Here is a 21,545-nt window from a genome sequence, read left to right on the forward strand (position 1 = left end):
GCAAGGATTCTATGGGAACATTTCAACCATTATGAATATGTCCAGAGAGGCCCTAATGTGAAGCAGATGGAATAACTGGTGTCTCAGTTATGCACTCGCCGTCATGTTTCTTATATTTCAGTCCAAAAAAGCTGTACAGTTTCATCAGCATCAGGTCCACAATCTCATCTTCTTCGGATGGCTGTGGAAACAGTAGAGAATATGGATGAATAAAAAGAATGCAATCAGGAAATGTACTTTTGTCACATGCACAGTATGGCATTTCAGACCTGGCGTGGATGTGTTACCTCGTGATGTATCTGCTCCTGACTGAATGCCACCAGAATGACAGAGATGAAGAGGTTCAGCACCACAAAGGTCATGAACACAATGCAGGAGCCGATGAGGCAAGCACCAAGTATGGGATTATAGTTAAGAACCTGAAGAATGAGGAGGAAGTCACACAAATTCATAATAAATTCTGGTACAATGTTAACTATAATCTAAATTTAAAAAAGCATCTAAATCCGCAAATGCCAATTGCAGAGTTAAAGAAAAACCTGAACAAACGCCAATGATTTTGACGGCTATGCAAAAATCCATACAATGGACAAATTCTTCAAACAAGCAGTTTCAAAAAAAGCATGGGGAACATACCAATGTCACTCTGGGATTAGAAAAAGTGATTATCTCATAACAAACCTCTTCATAGTTAAAAATGCCAAGCTGCAGGCTGATCATTGTCTGTGCAGAATCCAGCAGAGTCCGATAGGCATAGAGCTTCCACCCATACATCAGGTTAGACTGAGTAGTGCAGAGTTCATATCTGTGTTAATAACCACCTTATGAACTTGTTAAAATTTATAGTGTATAGCATGTCAGTGGTAAGTGTGGGAAACTTCTCACAGCAATAGAGTAGGCCAGGAACATGATGGCCATGACCACCAGGAAGCCTGAAATATCAGTCCAGGCTCGCTGCAGTGTGGCCGTGATCATGTGCAGCTTTGGGTTCAGTCTCAGCAGGTGCCACAGTTTGATTGTAGCCAACAGCACCAGAAAGGCAATCAGATAGCCCAGCACTGCATCAGCCTTGGCTGTCTCATGGAAACTGGCATACCTAAAGTCAGCATGTGACAGGACAGAGCAGGCTTGTTTCACAATCTAGTGAAAAGGATTAATGGAAACACAGTCGACCTAGTTATGTTCTCTTGATGTGTTTTTTTGAAATTTTGGTCAAATGATAAATTATTTCAGTTTATGTTTATTTTCCAATTGTTAAAATTAGGTCTGAGTTGTACTGACTTGCTACAATATTTTTCTGATGAGAAAATTTAAAATAACTAAAAGCAAAATACATAATACATTACTGATCTCTCAATGAGGGACATTTGTTCTTCATTGTAGTTTATATTTTTTCACATATACAGTATAGGTCGAAACACACACAAACAGAGACATACACAGAAAAGGGCCTTTTTGAGATACAAATGCGGAGAGAGATGGTGGAGTGATGGGCTTCCGTATGGCAGTGGCCTGATTCCCAAAAACCCATGGACTAAGCTACTGCCGCCAATAAATGACTGAAATGATTTTTCATAGGATTGTGGTACTTGCTTGTGTGTAAGTACAGGTTGTTTTTTACTCATTCCTTACTGGTCTTTGTGGTTCTGGTAGTATTCAATGTCTCTCTTTCCCAGTAAAGTCCTCTTGACAAAGACAGATAGTGCACTCCAGCTGAGAATGATAATCGCCATCTCCAGCAAGTTCCACTTGCTCTTGAAGTAAGTCCATCTCTGCTGCTTCAGACGTTTTCCCTGTCAGGGCAGAGGGGTTTAGGTAAGCAGCTTTAATTATAAAAATTGACAGCAAAGTCAAGGTGAAATGAATTTATACCTGGACAAACATGTAATAGATGATGAAAAGGAAGTAAATAGCTTCAGAGGCCATGACAAAGATATGAAGCCCACCAGTGGATTGATACAGACGTACACTCTGAAGCTCACTGCGGAACTGAAAAGCTCCTGGAAGAAAGTGACGGACAGCGTGGTTTATTCAACAGTAGCTGCCCAGCTCATACACAGTAGCTGCATGGCGACTACTAACCAATGGCTGTGGTCTCAAGCATCAGTGTTACGATGCAGAACAGGTTGACATTAGCATTGTACACGGTGAACTCCACAAAGATGGCTTGGGTGTACACGTCAAACCAAGTGTTGTCATAAAGGTACTGTAGGGCTCTATGAAAAGAACAACATGATTAAATTATACTAGTAATAAATGTCATACTTTAAAGCACAATTCTCAGCTGATGCCATAAAATAGCATATTTTCTGCCTGCTATATGAGACCTGTTGTCAGTGATGTGCAGTTTACACAACTTTGTTTGCCAATTTTGTCCCATATTACCCTCTTTTAAAGTAATTCACACAGCTGCCACATGTCCAGCTACATTGCATTTGAAATGTATTGCCCCAAACTGATCCACTGTGTCTTCTGTGCATGTGCGCATGCTCCACTGCGCACACAGTTATGTGCAAGTCCACACTGGCACTCTGGTTGCTTCTACTTTTAGTAACTTTGTTACTACTAATTTCTCTTGGTTTTCCATCTTATTTTTCATTATAAAACTTATAATTTTTCTACGGTAATCATAGGTCACTTCATTGAGTTTACCTCAGTGGGCTCTTGATGCCTACCTGATGGAATTTTCTAAGTCTGGCCCCAATTCCATGACAAACCCTCCGCCTCTGTAGAGCGTCACACTGCCCCAGATGGGGTAGGCCCTGAGTTTGCCCTGGGACTGGTACTTCCAGGGACTGTGAAGGTTTTGAGTGACATTGTCACCGACAGGATGACTCCAGCCTGGACCGTAGGAGTCCATGTCCTCCAACTCCCAGGAATATGGTGCGTGTAAGTTTTTCTCAGACTGCTGCACTAAGTGGGCCACCTGACAGGAGGCATTATGCACCCTCACCTGGCGAAGACGAGCATTACCCACCAGTTTGGAGTTTCCATCTGTGATGAATCCTGTCACAGATTAGTCGTTAAGTTTATTTGTTACAGTCACTAAAAAAATGCAAAAACAAACAAATAAATAAATAAACAAACACATAAATAAAATTGCAAAAATTTGGGTATTTTTAGTTCTACTACATTGATACTGCATACCTGTGATGTGATTTATATAGCTTAGCTAAGGTAAATACAAAAAGACATATTTGACAGATTAATCTGAGGTATTGTAAAGTTACAGAACATTTGGGTCCAATACTTTTACAATTACGTGTTGCTATTTGGATAGTTTCAAGTTTCAAGTTTCAAGTTTATTTATTTTTATATAGCCCAGATTCACAAACAATGTCTCAAAGGGCTTTACAATCTGCACATGGACGATATCCCTCTGACCTTTGTGCACTGCAAGCAGTGCGACCCTCGCATCGGATAAGGAACAACTCCCCCCAAAAACCCTTTTAACAGGGGAAAAAATGGATGGGAGAAACCTCAGGAAGACTGCAGAGGAGGGACCCCTCTTCCAGGAGTGGACAGACGAAGCAATAGATACCGCATGTACAGATTAACAACACAATAATAATAACAGTAACAATAACAGTAACAATAAATGTATAACAATACCAAAGTCATTTATGTAAAGTCATTTATGTAAATCACTCAAGTACAACATTTTATAATCCAAAACATACTGACCTGGGTATTCCCCAAAAAGGTTGCTCAGCAGGGTGGTGTTCGCCCAGTTAAACACATCCTGAATGCTCATGCTATCTGAGATGTCTTTGCTGAAGCTCTGACGGATGTGTTGGGTCAGAAAGAAAGCATTGGGGTCCCTTTGGCCGTATGCCACCAGGAGCAACACCCACATGAATCCCATATAGGCTGCATCACAAACAAAGCATTTGTATTCTGTCATTGTCTTTATCACATCTCAAATTGCATTATGTTATATTTATTGTTGTCATGCATCAAAAGGTTTTTTCTACCAAGGATCTCCCTTATGAGGGCAAAAACTTTCTGCTCTTTAATCATATTGTTTCTCATCCTCTCGATGTCAGTGGGAGGTGGCGGCTGATAGAAACTGCAGGTACTGTCTCTTCTTCCAGTACGCACAGCATCAGCATCATCTGAGGGGGGGAAATTATTCAGATTTTTTTAAATGTGAAATTTAAAAAACAGTGTATCACAAATAGAAAACCGGAACCAAACTTACCTGTGTTTCTGAGACTGTCATCTATCTGAGGTTCTCCGTATTCCTCCTGGTCCACTTTCTTCAGAACAAGAGCAAAGAAAGCAGCAAAACCAAGAACCTGTGAAAGGAGATTTTCAGACATCTATAAATAATACATTATTAGTACAATATGCATGTATTTTCTTTCAAGAAAGTATATATATGTGCTATATAAAAACAGGGCAGTGATTGAAATTATATTTGACATTAAAAATGATGTCAAATCATAGTAATTAAATTTTTTTAAAGATTAAAGAATTTAAGATTAAATATATACACACACTGCATGGGTATGTGTGTTTATAACACACTTTTTAAACATCTGTAAAGCAATACATGGTATTTGTTTATTCTGATAGTGAGAATGCAACGCTGCTCACTTTCAGGGGTTGAGTAATGAAGAGACTTTCAAAGAAGGAGACCACCATGGAGATAAGCCAGCTGATAGAGCGGTCTTTGCCGTATGTCAGCCCATACATCATGGTGAAATATCCTGACACACCACTAGTTGCAATCACCAGTATCCATCCAACAAACACAAACCACCAAGGCAGCCCGCCTTGACAGCACTTTTTGGTGGTGTCTCCGTGGATGCTCTCCTCTGGACTGGGGCAGCCATCAATTGCTGCTCCATACAAGCTGGATGAGGGAAGGTTGAGCTCCAGAAGACCTTTCATTCCCTGAACTTGCTGCATGGCGCGGTTGAAGCTATCTGGGTTTGGAAAACGAGAAGGTCCTAACAAACCCAGCTCCTTTTCAACATGACGCAGCTGCCTGTACAGGTACCTGCTGTTGTTGCTCTTCTTCTGGACTTCATCTGGTGACTTCTCAAAGCTGCCACTTTCACTGTTCGCTGTCCAAGTAACAACTGTCATTAATCTGCTATTATGTCATAAAATTATGTCAATAATTCAACAAAGCAAACAACAGGCCAGGGTGTTCAATATTGCATGTGCTTATAGATATCAACTAGCTTATTTTCTTAGTTTATTTTAATGTTCTAATCTATTGAAGCATCATTTGTCAATTTGTTCAATCAAGGTTTTTTTAAGTGTGGCAAATTGGACCAGCCAATAAAAATTGAGAATACAATATATTAAATCAAGGATGATGGCTCCAATTTACCTTGAAGATTTACAGCACCTAAGCTAAGGATCATAGAGCGGTCTTTCTTGGAGCTGTCAGTGTAGAATTCTCCCGTGTCTCGGTTCTGCTGCCTGATGATGTCCTCCACCAGAGACAGCAGAGTGTTGATGTCGACCTGCTGACCAGGCCGGACCTCAATATCAGGCAGTGGACTCTTCATGGCCTTAGACAGTGATTGAGCAATTCTCTTTATGTCCTAATGGAAAAACCACATCAAACACTTAAGATGTCTTAAACAGATGGCATAGTTTTACGTACAAATAATGACCATTTTAGCTATCAAGATTTTATATTTTTATGTTATTTTTTATATGATGTGATATTAACTTATATTTACAAAATCCTTTGGGATATGTGGCCCTAATAAACATAACTTTTTTATTTAGTATGGTTACAATGATCTTGCATATTCTTCATCTGTGGGGATGTTTCAGGGCTGGAAATCAATTTGTTTTCAGAATGTAGTTCAAGGTTTTTGTCTTTTTCTGCATTTAAAAAATATCTTTATAAAACATGGATTCAATTTTTCTTTCAAAACTTGTTGTTTATGCCTAAACATAAGCAAAACACCTTGAAAAAAAATTCCGACAAGAGTATCGTAATTCATGCATGAAAGGCTTGAAATTGAAATTCAACTAAGTATTTGAAATGTTGTAGATATCAGAGCCTGGATATCTGAGATTACATTTCTGTAGTTAATTTGTTTTAATGCTAATATGATTAAGTGTTAACATGACTTGCCATAATGATTAATTTCCCCACCTTCATCACGGTGTCTGTTGTGATATCCTTCAGCTCTTTCTGAGGAGAAGAAGTCTGAGAGGGAGAAACTCGGACGGTTTTTCCCTGTTTGGTTGTGTCTGGTTTGATGATCCGCTCTCGAGGTCGAGTATTTCTGAAGATGCTCACAATAAGGAGGTTGACGGGAAACATTATGATTGAGCTTTGAATGCCAATCATAACTTGTTGCCAAGTGAACTCTATGTGACCTGCAAAGTAAAACATTAGTTTGAGTTTAAATGGCTTTTAATGACACTAATTACGTTTTTATAAATACAAGAATGTACACGTTCAAACACCTTGCTGCAAAAGTTCAATACAAAAATACTTCAGATTAAAACTTGTGCTGCAAGACAGGAATAATTTTGTTTTCATTGTGTGTGTGATAGAAAACTAAGATGGATCCTCATATTTTTAGTAACAGTAATCTAAAAATATGATGAAGTAATTGAAGCTAATGTCTTCTGATACCTACCCAGGTCCATGGTCTGCTCAGAGGGGTCTGAAGGGATACCCCAAAACATGATGCTGGTTAGCATGGTGCACAGCAGTAGAGAAAAGCAGCAGGACACTCGCTGCACACGTGTGAAAGTGCTGCAAGGAGGTCGACTTATAACAGAAAACCAGATGTGGCCGTCTCGGAAATCTTTGGCTGTTTTCATAAAGAAGAGGTTGCTAAAAGTTTGAAAAACAGACATTAGGAGTCAGGACAAATAATAAATCAATAAGGATTTTGCAATTAAACTAGATCAATCATCAGCCTCACCTAAACCTTTTCAAATCCATTTCTGTAGCAACTGGGAAGACCTTGTCAAGAGTGCAATCTCCCACATCTACAGCCAACCAGGAGTTACACAGGAAGTGCCATTTCTGACCAGTCTCCATATCCTGCACCATAACTTTATTGACATACCTGCATACAACTTTATGATATTAGCGCCAACTCAAGCTAACTTAGATTTAATCGTTAGTTTTGCCATCATCCATACCACGCAGGGTGTGATCCAGAGTTGTCATGCCACAGCCGGATGCTGTGCAGATCTCCGAGGGAGAAGTGTGTAGTAAGCAGAAATATATCCACCCCACCCCTCTCAAACAATGGCTTCTCAGGGTCTGTAAGGTGGTGGGGCTCACTTTCTCCTTCTGTGCCCAGCAGAATGATTGTCACCTAAAAAGAAAAAAAAAAGGTCAATAAAGAGGAATGGAATGCAGAAGTCCCGCTCAGCTTCCGCAGCCATCACTGACCTGAGAAGATGTGGCTGCACCATGTCGATGGCCTGTGCTGAAATTCACCATATATCGATACTCTGCCAAGGGGTCATTGTCCTCAAGCACTGTTATCTTCACCTACGAGTGAGGGTTAAGGTATTCAATGAGAAGATATTTTTCTACTGGTTAATTCATTGAAGAGTGTTATATAGTGAAGCATCAATGATAAAATAGGACTTTACTAAAAACATTCTCACACAAGTCATAGCTTGAATACCATTCAGTAGCCAAACAATCCCACACATGGGTGATTAGCTTAAAGAATTGGAAGAATTTGAAGTACATTGCAGTTAAGTCTGAGTCACTCAAATGGTGTGGCATTTAATCTTAACACTACAATGTGGGCGAAATTACCTAAATTACCTTAGCTGAGTCCTGGATGTCTTTCCTGCGTGCCCAAACAGCCACCACGAGATATGCAACAAAGATAGCCCCAACAAAACACACCACCACAGGATTATTGGTGAACGTAGCGAACAGTTCCGCAGTGCGTGACACATCAACCAAGTTTGGCATAACAAAAAAAGAACTGCCAAAGAGAGTTAAATGGTTACAGAGGCACTGAGTGACCAAAGGTGTGGTGAGTGGACCAACCTGTGGAAAAAAAACATCAAAAACAGATGAAGTTAAATAGCTCGCTTTTCAAGAATGTATCCATGCAACTCTAATGGATGTGATTTTACCCACCCTACAGCCAACTTCACTCCAAAAAGACTCTGTTTCATTCCAAAATTTGCACTGAGCGGCGATTGAAGTCACAATGACTGTCGCATTGATAGATTTGACACCAGCTTCAACGATGGGCTTCATAACAAGGTAGTGCACACCGACATCTGAGGTTCTATCTTTAGGACTCAACACCCATGTATATTTTTCATCTGCGTTCAAATGACAGATTTCTTTATCCAGAAAATTATATTATCTCGATATGGTAAATATGCTTTATGTCTACAGACTTGGTTAGAGAGATCTACAGTGTGTATTTTGTTGATTGTTATCAATCAAACAAAGCACATCAAGTTTGACCATCACTACCTACAACTGACTTAGAATAATAACTGAGTAGACAACAATGTCATATCATCATATTGGATTTACCTCCTGTTGTGTTCTGTAGAGGGATCTGTGTCTTGGCTATGTGTTTCTCATTGTTTGGATAATCTCCATATCCCAGGAATAACATGAGGGTAATGTCTTCAGATGGCTCCATTTTTAAAACCAGTGTTACATCTGGTGAAGGTATGTCAATTATCAATGTGCTGAAATTAGCCAGATCCAGGACTGTGCTGTTCTCCTGTCCGACATCAGGTCGTGGCAGCAGAATCTGAAAAGAAAAACACATCATCCTTAATAATAAAATGAAGTTACACAACGTGAAACAGAACTCTAAAGTAAATGTTACCTCTATCTCATCATGTAAGTCCTCTACGGGGATGACAGTGCCGTCCGTTCTGGTGAGAGAGACAGATCCAACAGTTCCTGTGATGTTTTCTGCCTTCCAAGAATGTGGATTTCTGTCAAAACTCATCATCTACAAATGGTGAGTATTATTAGTACATTAGATCATCAAATTTGAGAAGGAATTTATGAAACTTTCAAGAACTGAAGGGAAACAAACACTATACCTAAGAACGCATATTTGTACAAAATATAATTTGATGATTGAACTAGTAACTTATTGCCATTTGTATCAGTTAAAGCTTGTAGGTTATACTGCATGCACTTACTCTGACATCCACAGGTTCCTCTGGAGAGACGATGTGAGCAGGAAGGCTAGGAAAAGAGAACTTGGAGGACCTGTTGCTCTGAACGTTTATATTCAGCATTTGCATGTTTTCTGGAGAAACTCTAGCAGAAGCAGAAGTAGAAGCAGGAATATTTAAGTAATTTTAACCTGTCATAGTCCTTTTGTACATTTTAATAATTTTTATGATTGATCACTTACCTGTTGGCATAAACGATGATCTGTCCAGAATCAATGATGGCAGGGTCTCCATTCAACTTTTTATTTTGCAGCAAAGCACTTTGAACGTTGTTTATCCCGGTGAGAAGAAAGTCTGAGACTTTTTTCTGAAGAAAAAAAAATTTGTTTGATAAGGAATTGGTAAAAACATATTTAACACCAACACTGATTTTCTTTATATCCTCACATTTGATGAAACATTTAAAATATTGCTGGCTGCTTCAACTATTGGTGTCGCTGCTTGCACAACTTCTCCATCATCTCCATTGACCAAATCAGAGCTGAAAGTGTTTAGGGATGAGCTCAGGTCTACCAATAAAGAACTAGCTTCTTCCTGGAGAGGAAAAAAAGCATTACCAAACGTTAATGGTGATCTGTGTTCAACGTCTAAAATTCATAATGAATATATTATACTGACAGGGTCACATGTTGCTGCAATTAGCAATTATTTCTGCGTAACATGTTCAAAAAAATCTCAGAATAATTTTTGAACTTTCTGAAGGTATAGTGTTTTGTTTTTAGGTAATCCCACTTGACTTGTTTCTGGATGGGGAAAAAAAAAGTCTTTTATCATGCATAAATTATATATTAACATGTTTAATACCTGAGCGGTGGGGCTGAGCTCGTCCGGGTGTAGGGTGAGTCCAACCACTGCTTGGGCTGTTGCTTGCACTGCCTCAGTGGTGTTGCTTGGTGAGTCCATCAGAACTGCGGCCATTTGGATCAACATCTGCTCTCTGAGCTGAAATAGGAAAAGACCTAAACAATCTGATCTAAACCCGCACATTACGCATTACAGTCACTGCCCGGTTACCTGTGTTCTTGCATCCTTCTGATCCTCATCAACCTCTGAATTTAGTACATCAGAAACTGAAGTAAATATTTGCCCAAGAGCCTCACCAGAGAGCAGACCCTGCTGCTCTAACTGACTCACGGCGTCCTCCACGGTGGACTGGAGATCCTCCACAGAGGTGCTGGAGCTGGTCTCCCATACCTTAAAGTATTCATTCAAGATTAATCTTGAGGTGGTTCTCAATAATTTAAAATAGTTTCATGCAAAACATGATTTCTCATATAGACATCACAAACCCGAGTGGAGACAGTTGTAGTGAGTGTTTCACTTTTTTCATTTTTCACAGTCACCACGATCGCTAAGGTGTAGTCGTCATTCTCATCGCCGAGTGGAAGGTATACAGATTTCACATCACCAGCGTCACTGCAGCGTAGATGTTTTCCTTAAAAATACACTTGTTTTTAGTGACATCTCGTTCAGTGCATGGCGTCAAACATAAAAATAAGTTGTTCTGCTTTTGAACATCTAAATAAAGTCACATCAGTCAAAATTGATTGATTGGAGGAAGGTTGTAAATAGCTGTCTAACTAAACAAAACGTTTTGAGACAAATCTACAGTATATAAATCTTCCGGGAACAGACAGTTCACATAATGAACATTTCTAAAGAGAGAAAACCCACGTCTGCATTGTTCATTCATTTTAACATCGCATTTACACACTTTTTCTTTTTTGTCTTCTTTTTCCTTTTTTAAATGTAAATTAAATCAAGCGGTACCACGGCACATTCTCACCCTTGTCTGTTTTGAAGCAATAAACACAACTAGTAGAGCAGAACTGGCTGTCTTCACAGCTGATGTCAAAAGCTTGGAGAACTGTTCCAGATGGTGGTGAGATGCTGCATGAGGGAGGACTGGGCCTTGTTGGTGCATCACTAGCAGCTGGTTCAGTTGGCTCAGGATCCGGTATTGGAAACGTGTACTTGGCAAAACGCGACTCCTTTTTTCCTGTAGAAAATAATTCCATTGAGTTAGGTTGAGAAATTCATTTAGCAGCGTTTTTTTTTTTTTCATGATTAAAAATTCCAGAAAGTGTATGTCAGTTGAAACTAACCTTTATCTGTCTGATATTACAACTCACAAGGGGATGAAAACCCACCATAAACAATCACACTGATGTTGTGCAATGTGTCCCTTGACTCCCTCAGATGTTGGCTATGTACAGTATATTCAGTGCCGCCATTCTGTTTCTCAATGAGTGGCCTTCTTCCTGCACTGGAGTAACATTTCTTGAGGTCATCCTGAGAAAAGATCACCTTTAATAATTGGTGGACACATTAATCTCTCATACTGCAGTTTAAAATCTTTTTAAATGTTGGTTTACCACTGGATTGGGATCCTCCAAGTACCAAAGGACATCTGGGCAAGTTGCCACACAGCTCAGTCTGAGTTTTATGTGGCTGTTCACATTTATTGAACCACAATCATCACAGCTGCAAGAGTACGAGTAAATATATGAGTGCAACCTAAGCATATGTCCAACCGCTGTCTGCCCACCCATGAGAAAAATAATTGTAAATGTGTTTGAACGTTTACCTGATGGTGACGTCTGGGAATTCCTTTGGAGTAACAGTGATACACTTTGAAGCTGAATCAATTTTAATCCATTTTTGAAACCAGGTCTTCTTCCTCACAGTTAAAACATACTTGAAAAAATCAAAAGGGTTTGGAAGACAGTCTTTTTCAATAATGTGAGTTTCCTCATAAGTTCTGTTTCTGCATTTGCATTTTCCTCCTGTTTGGATAGACATGAAAGCAGAATTTTGAATAGAAACATTTCATCATTAATCATCTGACAGCGAATGTTGTATCATAATAGCACAATGGAGAGGCATATCACATTGACTGAGAAGTTAAGTCACATATTTAATATGCTCAGAGGTGAACTAAGTGTTGTACGTACTACATTTCCATTGAAATGCGAGTCCTTTGCTGGGCATTGATTCCATTCCAGTTGCATTCAGTGTGACACTCTGATTGTAGTCAACCAACGTGTCTGGAGTAGCAACTATTTCAAAGTCAGCGGAGTCATCATCAATCATAATACTCTGAGGATGGAAACAAAATCAGTGCTGCAACAGAAAGATTTGTCCACAGATCATGAAATTTTAAATGCTAATCTTCTACATACTGTATCTTCATATTCATCGGTTGAGATGTCGGATAAATTCTGGCAGGCCTGAAGTATAGCCTCTATATCCACGACCACATCAGAGGAAGTAAAGGCATTCATGGCTCTTACCTCCACCTTGAACAACCCTTCAACAAAATACAGTACTTTAGAATACTGAGCACTTGTATTATATACTACAGGTGACTGTTCCCATATATGTAATATATCTTTAAATATTCAAATATACCTCGAAGTGGGCTGGAAAATGTATACAGTCGTGAGCTACCATTAAGCATATTTCTGGTCTCAGAGAGAGAGTTCCTGGCTCCAGTCAGGGTGAAGACAAGCTCTACAGGGGCTCCTTGCTCCAGCGAAACTCCGATGGTGAGATCCGTGGAGTTTGGACAGCGGTGGTCCTCTGCTACCACTGTGGCCTGCAGGCCGCTGACAGGCTCCAGTAGACACAGCTGCAGACCAGTGGACACTGTGTGGTCTGTGACTCTGTTGGAGGCAGCTAGACTCAGGTTGTGGCAGCCAAGTCCAAGAGTCTCCATCACACTTTCACTCAGTGTGATGTTGTGAGGTGTGACTCCTCTGTCCACAGACAGGTTTGCAATCAAATGGTCTTTGTATTGGATTATGTATGTGACATTGGTGCCTGGTTAAAAAGAACATAAATGGTGGTGTTGTGTGTTTAATATGTTTAACAGGAAATATTTCTCCTCTATAGTGTTAATATTGACTCACCTGACTCCACCATGACCTGGATCTCAACAGGACTACCATACATTATTTTGCATCCACCACTATTTGATGACACATTCCTGCTATAGCATTTTATTATGTTAAAATCTTCAATAGGCTCTTGAATGGTTATGGCCTTCTGCACTTTGACATGCCAGTCGCTGGTACTGCATTCCACTTCAACTACAAAAACACCAGGACGGTTGAATTTGTGCATCACTGTGCTCTCCATCCTGAAAGTTTAGTGGCATAAAAATAGGTTAGTGAATATAAACTTGCACTAGTGTGTGTTATTTCATGTTGTATGCAGTCTTGCTCACTCCTCTGGCCTGTACGTATCAATGACGTGGCCATCTCCTGCATTCAATGTGCATGTGAGGTTTCCCTGAAAGGGATGAAGGAGCCACTTGACGGTGATGGTGACGTTATCAAAGACAGCTGCCAGCTTGCTCATCAACAGGTGGAGCCCTGGGAAGAGATCACGGCATCGCTGTCAATTTGTTTTCCACGTTAGTGCGTCAGGACAGAGGCAATGTGGACGATGTGACACTTCACCCTCATAGCCCGGTAATGAGCTTCAGAGTCACAATTGTATTGAATGCGGAACTGTAATAAATTAACAGCATTCTCACATATGTGTCCCTCTGGTTAAGGTGGGAGAGGGCAATGTGGAGAGTGACGGAGATGACATCTTCAGTTTCTATTGATCCTATAAGCAAACTGAAGTGGGTTCAGTTAGTCTGTTGGCTTGAAATGCTACATATCTCTGCTGGAAAACTAGCTGAATAGGAAAATTTCATTGTTATAGAAAAAAATACTATAATATAATATAGAACATACAGTATAGTACATAGGATATACAACAAGCACAACAGCAGTAAACTTCTTGGACTTAAAATGAACCATGTAAGGTAATAAAAAATAAACATTCAGTTTTTACATGGATTAAGTTACATTGTTCACATCTCTACTTAAAAAAATAATTAAAATATAATTTGAAAAAGAAACTAAAGAAGTTGCCAGAACAAATCTCACCATGTCTGCAGTGATACTCTACAGACAGGTAACTTCCCAGTACTGGACATGGTTCACCAAAAGCACTCAGATCCACAGGAACCTGGCAAGATGGCAGACCATGGCACTGTGCTGGAATGAAATGTCAGAGGATCATTGTAAAAATTTCATCTGTTTAAACTGAAATACATTTGCCTTGTCATAACCCTCTAAAGAGAGGCCCTGTGAGGTCTAAAAAGTGCATTGACAATAAATAAAACCTTCAAATAGTTGGTCAGTCATCACATGATTTCCTGCTGTGTAATTAATCCTAGACTCTTGTGAATGTGAACATGTACTTAACCCCAGAGCATCTATTCAGCTACTATGAGGAGATTTGCTTTACATCTGCTCCTGGGATATGTAATCCTACGGTTTGTAGCCAAAAGGCAAACACAGCTTTTTGTTTCACATAAGCCATAGTGATTATGTTTTCATAGTATCATATGACTCTTTTGTTATAGCTGCTTTAGCAAAGCCAAATATGTTCCCATTGATTTTACCGTAAACAATAAGATCAGTTATCTTATTTTAAGATATAAACATGTCTTAAAATAAAATGTTCTATAATTTGCACCAAATAAATGATAATATCACCATATTAGTGCAGGAAGTATTTATTAATTTTTATAATTGCATTTCATTTCTATAAAAAACTTACCTGTTATAGAATCCATCACATCTATCCAGCTGCACTCCTCCTGGGAGGATGTGGGCGATGTTGTATGTTTGGATCGGCAGTAGTGAATTGTTTTACGGCCATAGAAGCTGTCATCTATCTCTACAACTTCACCAGAACCACATCGCATTGTCACATTTTGTCCACTACATGCAATAGATTTGTCAGAATCTGAGAGGAAACATAAGATTTCAATAAGGAGAGCAAGCACAAGCTTCAGGACCTTCAATACTGCAATGTTTTATATAGAATATATACCAAACTGGCAGATGAAGTTGAGTTCCTGACTACAGTTCCCTACAGCTTCCCACTGAAAGCCTGAATGTCTCAGGATGTGTCCACAGGATGCTTGTGCAGCTGGAAGGTCCACCCAGTTACTATAGCTGACATCTGAGCCATCCAGCCATGCAAGGGAAACTGAGAAAGGCCAAAAATAAATAAATAAATCAGCATTTGATTTGATCAAAATTCTACTTCAACTTCTTCTATTCAAGAAAAAAAATCTGTTTTTGATAATATCACTATACAGATGATAAGACAAGGTTCATTCTTAATAAAGAGAGTGCAGGACGAAGTCAGAGACAAACTGGGGAAATGTAAGGTGAGCTACAGGAGGAAGCTGGAGACCAAACTACAGCAGAATAACATAAGGGTAAGAATAACCAGAGGAAGGCTGCCGGACCTGATGGTATCAGCCCAACACCAACGCTGTTTACAAGAAGGGGATGGGTAGACTGTATTTCTTGAGGAAGCTGAGATCCTTCAGTGTATGCATTAAGATGATGGAGATGTTCTACCAGTCTGTTGTGGCCAGCGTTCTCTTCTTTGCAGTGGTCTGCTGGGGGAGCAGCATCGGTGCCAGCGACTTAATAAGCTAATAAGGAAGACTGGCTCTGTGATTGGCTGCAGTTTAGACACTATGGAGGATGTGGTGGAGAGGAGGACTCTGGACAAACTGTTTTTCATCATGGATAACCCAGCTCACCCTCTCCACCACACATTGGACAGACATTGGAGCTCTTTCTCCAACAGACTGCTACAGCTCCGCTGTCGAAGGGAAAGGTACAGGAAGTCATTCCTGCCACAAGCCATCACTCTATACAACAGCTCTAACATATCAGATAGGGTTCCACCAGTCTGATGTTTAGGTAAGGCTTTCATGAAGTCCTGTGTATGGCCATAGAGTGACACACGTATTTATAACTTTATACCTGCCATGCTTCGGAATTATTATTGTTGTTAATATTTTTAATATTATTATTATTATTATTCCCTTTCCCCTTATGTCTTAGTTTATCTTCAAAGTCTATTTTCCCTGTGTCTGTTTCTTCTGTGTGCCTGATATCTTATCTTAATAAATAGCTTAAGGAATATAAAATAAAGCAATAGATATGGATACAGGCCACACGAATAAAGCACTTGTCTGCAAGGGAAAAATAACAACAAATGTGTATGTGATGATGGGCCCTTTCCAATATTGTTAAATTGAATATTTGTCTCTCATCACACCTGCTGCTCAAGTGTGATGAGAGACAAATAAATTACAGATTTCAAAAATGGACATATATACGCTGTCTAATGAGAGAGCAACTAATGCAGAAATCTTCATTCATGAAATTCTTTACTTACTTATTAGATTGTAATCACAGGTACTGCATGTATGAAAATTTTTAGGTACTGAAATTATAGCTTTCACTGGAATATATTATTTTATGAATATTTCTTGGTACTTTATTAAAGTCTATGCTCAAAAACAAATGAACTTAGTATATTCTAGTCATCAGAAGACATGCAGTACTCAATGTCCACATTCCACATCTCTCACCCTCTGTAGCAGAAGAGTCAAGTGTGAGGTTTGGAGCAGCTGGCGCCAGACCAATCCACCAGTCTACACCCGGATCCAGGTGCTTCTGAAGGAACTGCTGAGTTTCATCATTCAGGATGAAGGCTAGGTGCCCTCCACCGTGTTCACACCACCCCTGTGCACTGAGGAAAGAATGCTGCAGATCCAAAAACTGGTAGCAAGAGCCATCAAAACCCTCTTGGTTCTCTTGACAGGAGAGCGTCTCTGTATCCTCCTCAGCATCACAAGTATGACTGAGGAGAACAACCAACCAAAATGTCAACGTGGTGAAAGTGTTGCTTTCCATCTCTGCACCTGTAAACTATTCAGAACCTGTAGTAGCATCTTGTCTTTAAAGGGCAGTGACGTCAGTAACTCTGCCCCTCATCAGCTCCTTTTACCATTGTTTTTAACATTAGAGTGGCCTCCTGGATCCTCGTTCAGCTTTGTGTTGTGGTCATAATTCTTGTGCATACACAAAGCTCAGGCCTGGACTGAAAAAAAGCACTAAAGCCCTAATTGCTTCTCTGCCTCCATTGTTATAGTAGTCCACAACCTGCAGAGGGAGATAAGCTTTGCATTCAGACCTTTTCCTACAATGAAAATGTCACTCTGAATTCTATTAAGGCCCAGAAGCTTCACCTGATCTATGGATGATTTTTTTCACTCATCTTAATCTTTTTCACGAAAGATATTTTGACATACATTATAATAACAGAAAAATTACAGGTGTCAATAATTAACAGTGAATTTCATGAAGTTGCTGCAACTTCAGGGACCTGGTATTGTGAATCCTGGCTAATACTGTCAGAGCAAGATACTGGGCACATGAATAGAACAGGACCATTGCTAATGTTATCAGTACCACCCGTGCATGTCATAGTTTGTAAATTGTAAATGTCTGCTTTTAAAAAGATCTATTGGCTCGGATGCTGGACAAAGATGTATACATTGCATACAAAGGCACAATTTGTTTGACCTATTTGACTCCAGCCTGGACCTCAATGTTGAATATTCAAAAATAATAATTGTGGCAAGTTTCTCAAAGAAATGCAAATCATGGCAGATGCAATAGGTTTTATAGTTTAGCTTGTACTGTATTCATCTAATATTATCAGGAGTGTTTCTTTGTCACCAGTCAAAGTTTGAAACAATATTGAATAATGTAGGAAACATGTGCATCTAATTAAAAAGGAAGGAAATTTTAATTGTTATTTTTAGCAGAAGTAAATTGAAGCATTTATCCCATACAGAGTGGACCCGGACAGGCCCTTGGACTGTTTTGTATTTAGTGTTTTTCTTTAATATATCTCACCTCATATCACTGTTGTATCACTTCACACCAACAATTGTTAAAACGAAGAAAATGCAAGTTTTTTGAAAATTATGATCGATCTAACATGATGATTCACTTTTCTCTTACAGTCACCACTGGATACCACTAAATTAAGTTTATTTCACAGATTCATTTGCCAAAATTTTATGTTTCATATGTGAAATACTGTATAAAAATGTATTTTTAGTTCTTATGGCTATGAGTAATAATCCACTGAATTAAATAAAAACCCGTTTAGTGCTTCTTTTTAGTGGGTTTTTAAAAAAAAAAAAAAAACTTCTAATATTTCTTTATAAAATATTTATAAATAAATATCAAATCATTTGATATTTATTCATAAATATTATACAATGATTTATGTATAAAATCATTGTATAACATTTTATAAAATGTTATACAATTTATTTACTATTTACTGTTTGTTTTGAGCGAGGAGACGTCATACAGTCCCGTATGTGTGACGTCATCTTAATGAGACGCAGACGTCAGAGGACATGACTTATTGTGAATTTAAACAGCATCCTGTGATTAAACTGAGGCTCCAGGCGGACAATGCTGGCTGTTAGACGGAGCTGGACCGGGACTGTGGTCTCTGCCCTCCGGGTTCTTTGCAGTAATCAAGTAAAGTCTCTTTTCCGGTCTTTTCCCTGCAGCTCCAGCGGTCGGTCTGTCGCGTTAAGAGCTAAAACTTTGACGCAGCTCCGTTTGTGTCCTCACAGGTTGTTGCTTCCGGACGTGTTCAGAGATGTATGTCTACACAGACAGACGGAGAGATCCGCATCGCAAAGATACTGAAGGAGAAGTTTCCGTTGGCCTCATCCCTAAAAGTTGTAGACATATCAGGTAAACGCTGATCGGCAGACAAGGGGTTAAGGAAAGTCACGTAAATTATTATCAAATTATTTTTATTATAAGCGCTTTCAGTTGACGATAGACAGTGTATATGTCGTTCTAGTACACTTGATACCAATGATTTGGGAAAGGCCTGGGGGGTCACTGCGGAAGCCCTGAACACGTGACCCACTGTACTTTATTACGTACTTCAAGCTGGTGGCTTGAAATAATGAAGTAGAGCAGATGATGCTGCATGTCACATCGAAAACTAGACAAAATTCAGGGACAAACCACCAAGAAAAGGTTTCCACCTATAGTTCCACAATAGTTCCATGATAGTTTGACCCTCATGATATGGTTAAGTGACTACAAAAAAAACCTCATTTGCAATCCCATTGGTATCTTGATTAGTTTGATCGTTATTTCAGAATGACAGGACCCAGGGTACAGCATCTGGAGACGTAACGTTTGACGATCTGTCAAATTTGACACCAGAGCGTATCATAGTTTCTGCTACCCTATTGTAAATCTACATCTTTACTCTTTGTGATCTCATAGTTGGGAAGTTTACATGAGGTTTATCAATTTGGATATAATTGATCTTAAACTAGAATATCACTTTGAGCTGGATCACAGTTTGGTGTGCAGTAGATCTTATGGAGATGTGAAAATGTATTTTGTGTTCAAGCCTTTCAGACATTATGCTGTTAGAAATAAAAATCTGGGAATCGCATCGATGTGACAGAGGTAATGATTCCGCATGATTGTCTTGATACCAGACTTCTCCAAATAATAAAATCAAAAGTAATTCATATTTTTGAGTAAACATTTGTGTAGAACCACGTTCGTCCAGGTTGTGGTAATGTTAATGGTGTGTTTACACAGAAAGTCGAGCAGCTTTGTGTTGCACTTACTTAAAATCAATCACAAAATCAATCCGTAGTACAAATTCACATGAATTTGCTCCCTGTGAAAAGAAGGGTGCAGAGACACTACAAATCAGCTGTTGGCCTTTTCAAACTCATTAAAAAATTGAAATATTTACATCTTCAAATGTGTTATTTACCCCATTTAAAGTAATCCTGTTTACAGACCAGCAAATAAACCAACAGCAGTAGAAACATTGCCCCCTTAATATAACCATTAATCCATGGGCAAGACTGAAACATGTTAAGCTCATGTCTGAATATCACATTAATGTCAGTCAGATTTCTAAGATTTTATAGAACCTAATGATGTTGGTTGCCCAGAGCAACTGGCATCCTCATTCCTGCATTGCAAAGTGGTGTGTCTGAGAGAGTGATTTTCACCATTATGCCTGAGTGCAGCAGCCTGTCTTTGGTCATAATTTGATGGTAATTCACATCCTGAGGTTCTGCCACATGACTACAGGTCATGTGGCAGAACCTCAGGACGTTTCTCTCAGATTCCAGGCTCATGTGGTGAATCCAGTCACATTTTCCTCCAGCCTTTCATGGAGGAAGAATGTTTGGAGTTATGGTTAGGCTCAAGTGAAACCCCAGCCAAATCTGGAAGACAACAGTCTGAAGTATCATGTTGTGGGAGTGATGCGTAGAAATGACATCACATCTGATTAAAGATATAGAAACTAAATGGTAGAAGTATCTTGATATGCAAAGCAGGTCCCTTTAACACCCTCATCCCTTTTTTATTTTCATTTGAGTTTGCCTGATAAACTGCTTAGTATCATTGCTTGATGACTTGTTTCTGGTTTTTCAAGTTACGAGGTCAACACAGAAATAAATGTCAAGACCTGAGACAGCATTTGTGTTCCCAGCTCTGACATTCCATTAAATTAATATATTTTTGTACTTGATTCTACATGTGAAATACTTCTTGTGTATAGTCATCATTTTATTAGTCTAGCATATGCATGAATGAAGTGTAATTTCTGTGATCCTGTCCTGCCTACAGGTGGTTGCGGGGCCATGTATGAGGTGCACATAGAGTCCAGTGAGTTCAAAGGGAAAAGGACAATTCAGCAACACCAGTTAGTCAATCAGGTATCATCTTATCATGTATAAATCATACTAACAACATGTTGAACATTTTGCTTGTAGCATGTCAAAATAAGTCTCAGGAGCAGTTCAGAGTTATGTATTGTACAGTTGTAACTTTTTTAAAAAGTGATCATTGCTACATTGTTTTCCCCTTGACTGGGTGCCATGTTTATGAAACCCTTTTAGATGTTTAGCTTTGTATTAGTTCATTTTTACTTCACTCATCACTGTGTTGTATTTGTTCTTCTCCAGGCACTCAAGGAGGAAATTCAGGGAATGCACGGACTGCGAATATTCACGGACGTTCCAAAAGATTGAAGTCCCTCCACTGTTGACCTACAACATTTCTTTCCTATTATGAATGAGCTGTTTAAAGGATGCTGTTGTGTTGTAGATTAATTACGTGATTATTGTTACTTTGCCAGTAGTGGGACTGCAGTGGAGCATTTTCTAGTTGAGATTTTGTTACGATTTGAGTCCTTTCAGGTTGAGGACGATTATCCTGATACATTAAATGAGCACTTGAAGATGATGTGAATACAACCACTTTGAAATCATTGGCCAGTCCAGAGTTGTGATGTCATTCTCTTTCATTTGATGCCTCTGTCATGGCATTCTTGCTGATCTCATGCCACTTTAAAGGAGTGGATTAGTTTCACAAGGGAGCAACCATTTAAGTTTAGCAGAATGAAGC

The 21,545-nt window shown here is 39.2% G+C and overlaps 2 protein-coding genes across 2 annotated transcripts; one reads left to right on the plus strand and one right to left on the minus strand.

Annotated features, from left to right (window-relative positions):
- Nucleotides 1–52: 52 nt before the first annotated feature.
- On the minus strand, nucleotides 53–16,967 carry LOC137593802 (polycystin-1-like protein 2). The gene is given in 40 exon segments (XM_068312863.1): nucleotides 53–181; nucleotides 288–419; nucleotides 682–783; nucleotides 886–1,096; nucleotides 1,633–1,793; nucleotides 1,873–2,000; nucleotides 2,083–2,216; nucleotides 2,676–3,006; nucleotides 3,685–3,870; nucleotides 3,975–4,115; nucleotides 4,202–4,298; nucleotides 4,600–5,072; nucleotides 5,345–5,561; nucleotides 6,128–6,354; nucleotides 6,621–6,820; nucleotides 6,912–7,058; nucleotides 7,135–7,313; nucleotides 7,391–7,492; nucleotides 7,778–8,292; nucleotides 8,513–8,738; nucleotides 8,817–8,945; nucleotides 9,142–9,262; nucleotides 9,360–9,484; nucleotides 9,565–9,711; nucleotides 9,982–10,119; nucleotides 10,192–10,371; nucleotides 10,467–10,612; nucleotides 10,964–11,176; nucleotides 11,328–11,469; nucleotides 11,553–11,661; nucleotides 11,765–11,963; nucleotides 12,132–12,276; nucleotides 12,360–12,487; nucleotides 12,589–12,999; nucleotides 13,089–13,318; nucleotides 13,406–13,553; nucleotides 14,121–14,231; nucleotides 14,800–14,988; nucleotides 15,076–15,234; nucleotides 16,634–16,967. Coding segments are annotated over 40 exon segments (7,542 nt in total).
- A 1,496-nt stretch (nucleotides 16,968–18,463) lies between these two features.
- On the plus strand, nucleotides 18,464–21,408 carry bola3 (bolA family member 3). The gene is made up of 4 exons (XM_068318343.1): nucleotides 18,464–18,617; nucleotides 18,716–18,839; nucleotides 20,766–20,854; nucleotides 21,104–21,408. The coding sequence occupies exons 1-4, from the start codon at nucleotides 18,549–18,551 to the stop codon at nucleotides 21,167–21,169; spliced, it is 348 nt and encodes a 115-aa protein (XP_068174444.1). The 5' UTR covers nucleotides 18,464–18,548; the 3' UTR covers nucleotides 21,170–21,408.
- The last annotated feature ends 137 nt before the right edge of the window (nucleotides 21,409–21,545 follow it).

This window comes from Antennarius striatus, chromosome 1 (genome assembly GCF_040054535.1).
Source record: "Antennarius striatus isolate MH-2024 chromosome 1, ASM4005453v1, whole genome shotgun sequence".
In the NCBI taxonomy this organism is placed as follows: domain Eukaryota; kingdom Metazoa; phylum Chordata; class Actinopteri; order Lophiiformes; family Antennariidae; genus Antennarius; species Antennarius striatus.

Excerpts from the sequence above, each read along its gene's own strand:
- bola3 (XM_068318343.1), top strand. The coding sequence starts at position 18,549 with ATGCTGGCTGTTAGACGGAGCTGGACCGGGACTGTGGTCTCTGCCCTC. Across the intron at positions 18,618-18,715 it reads GGGTTCTTTGCAGTAATCAA|GTTGTTGCTTCCGGACGTGT; the intron begins GTAAAGTCTCTT and ends GTGTCCTCACAG. Across the intron at positions 20,855-21,103 it reads AACACCAGTTAGTCAATCAG|GCACTCAAGGAGGAAATTCA; the intron begins GTATCATCTTAT and ends GTTCTTCTCCAG.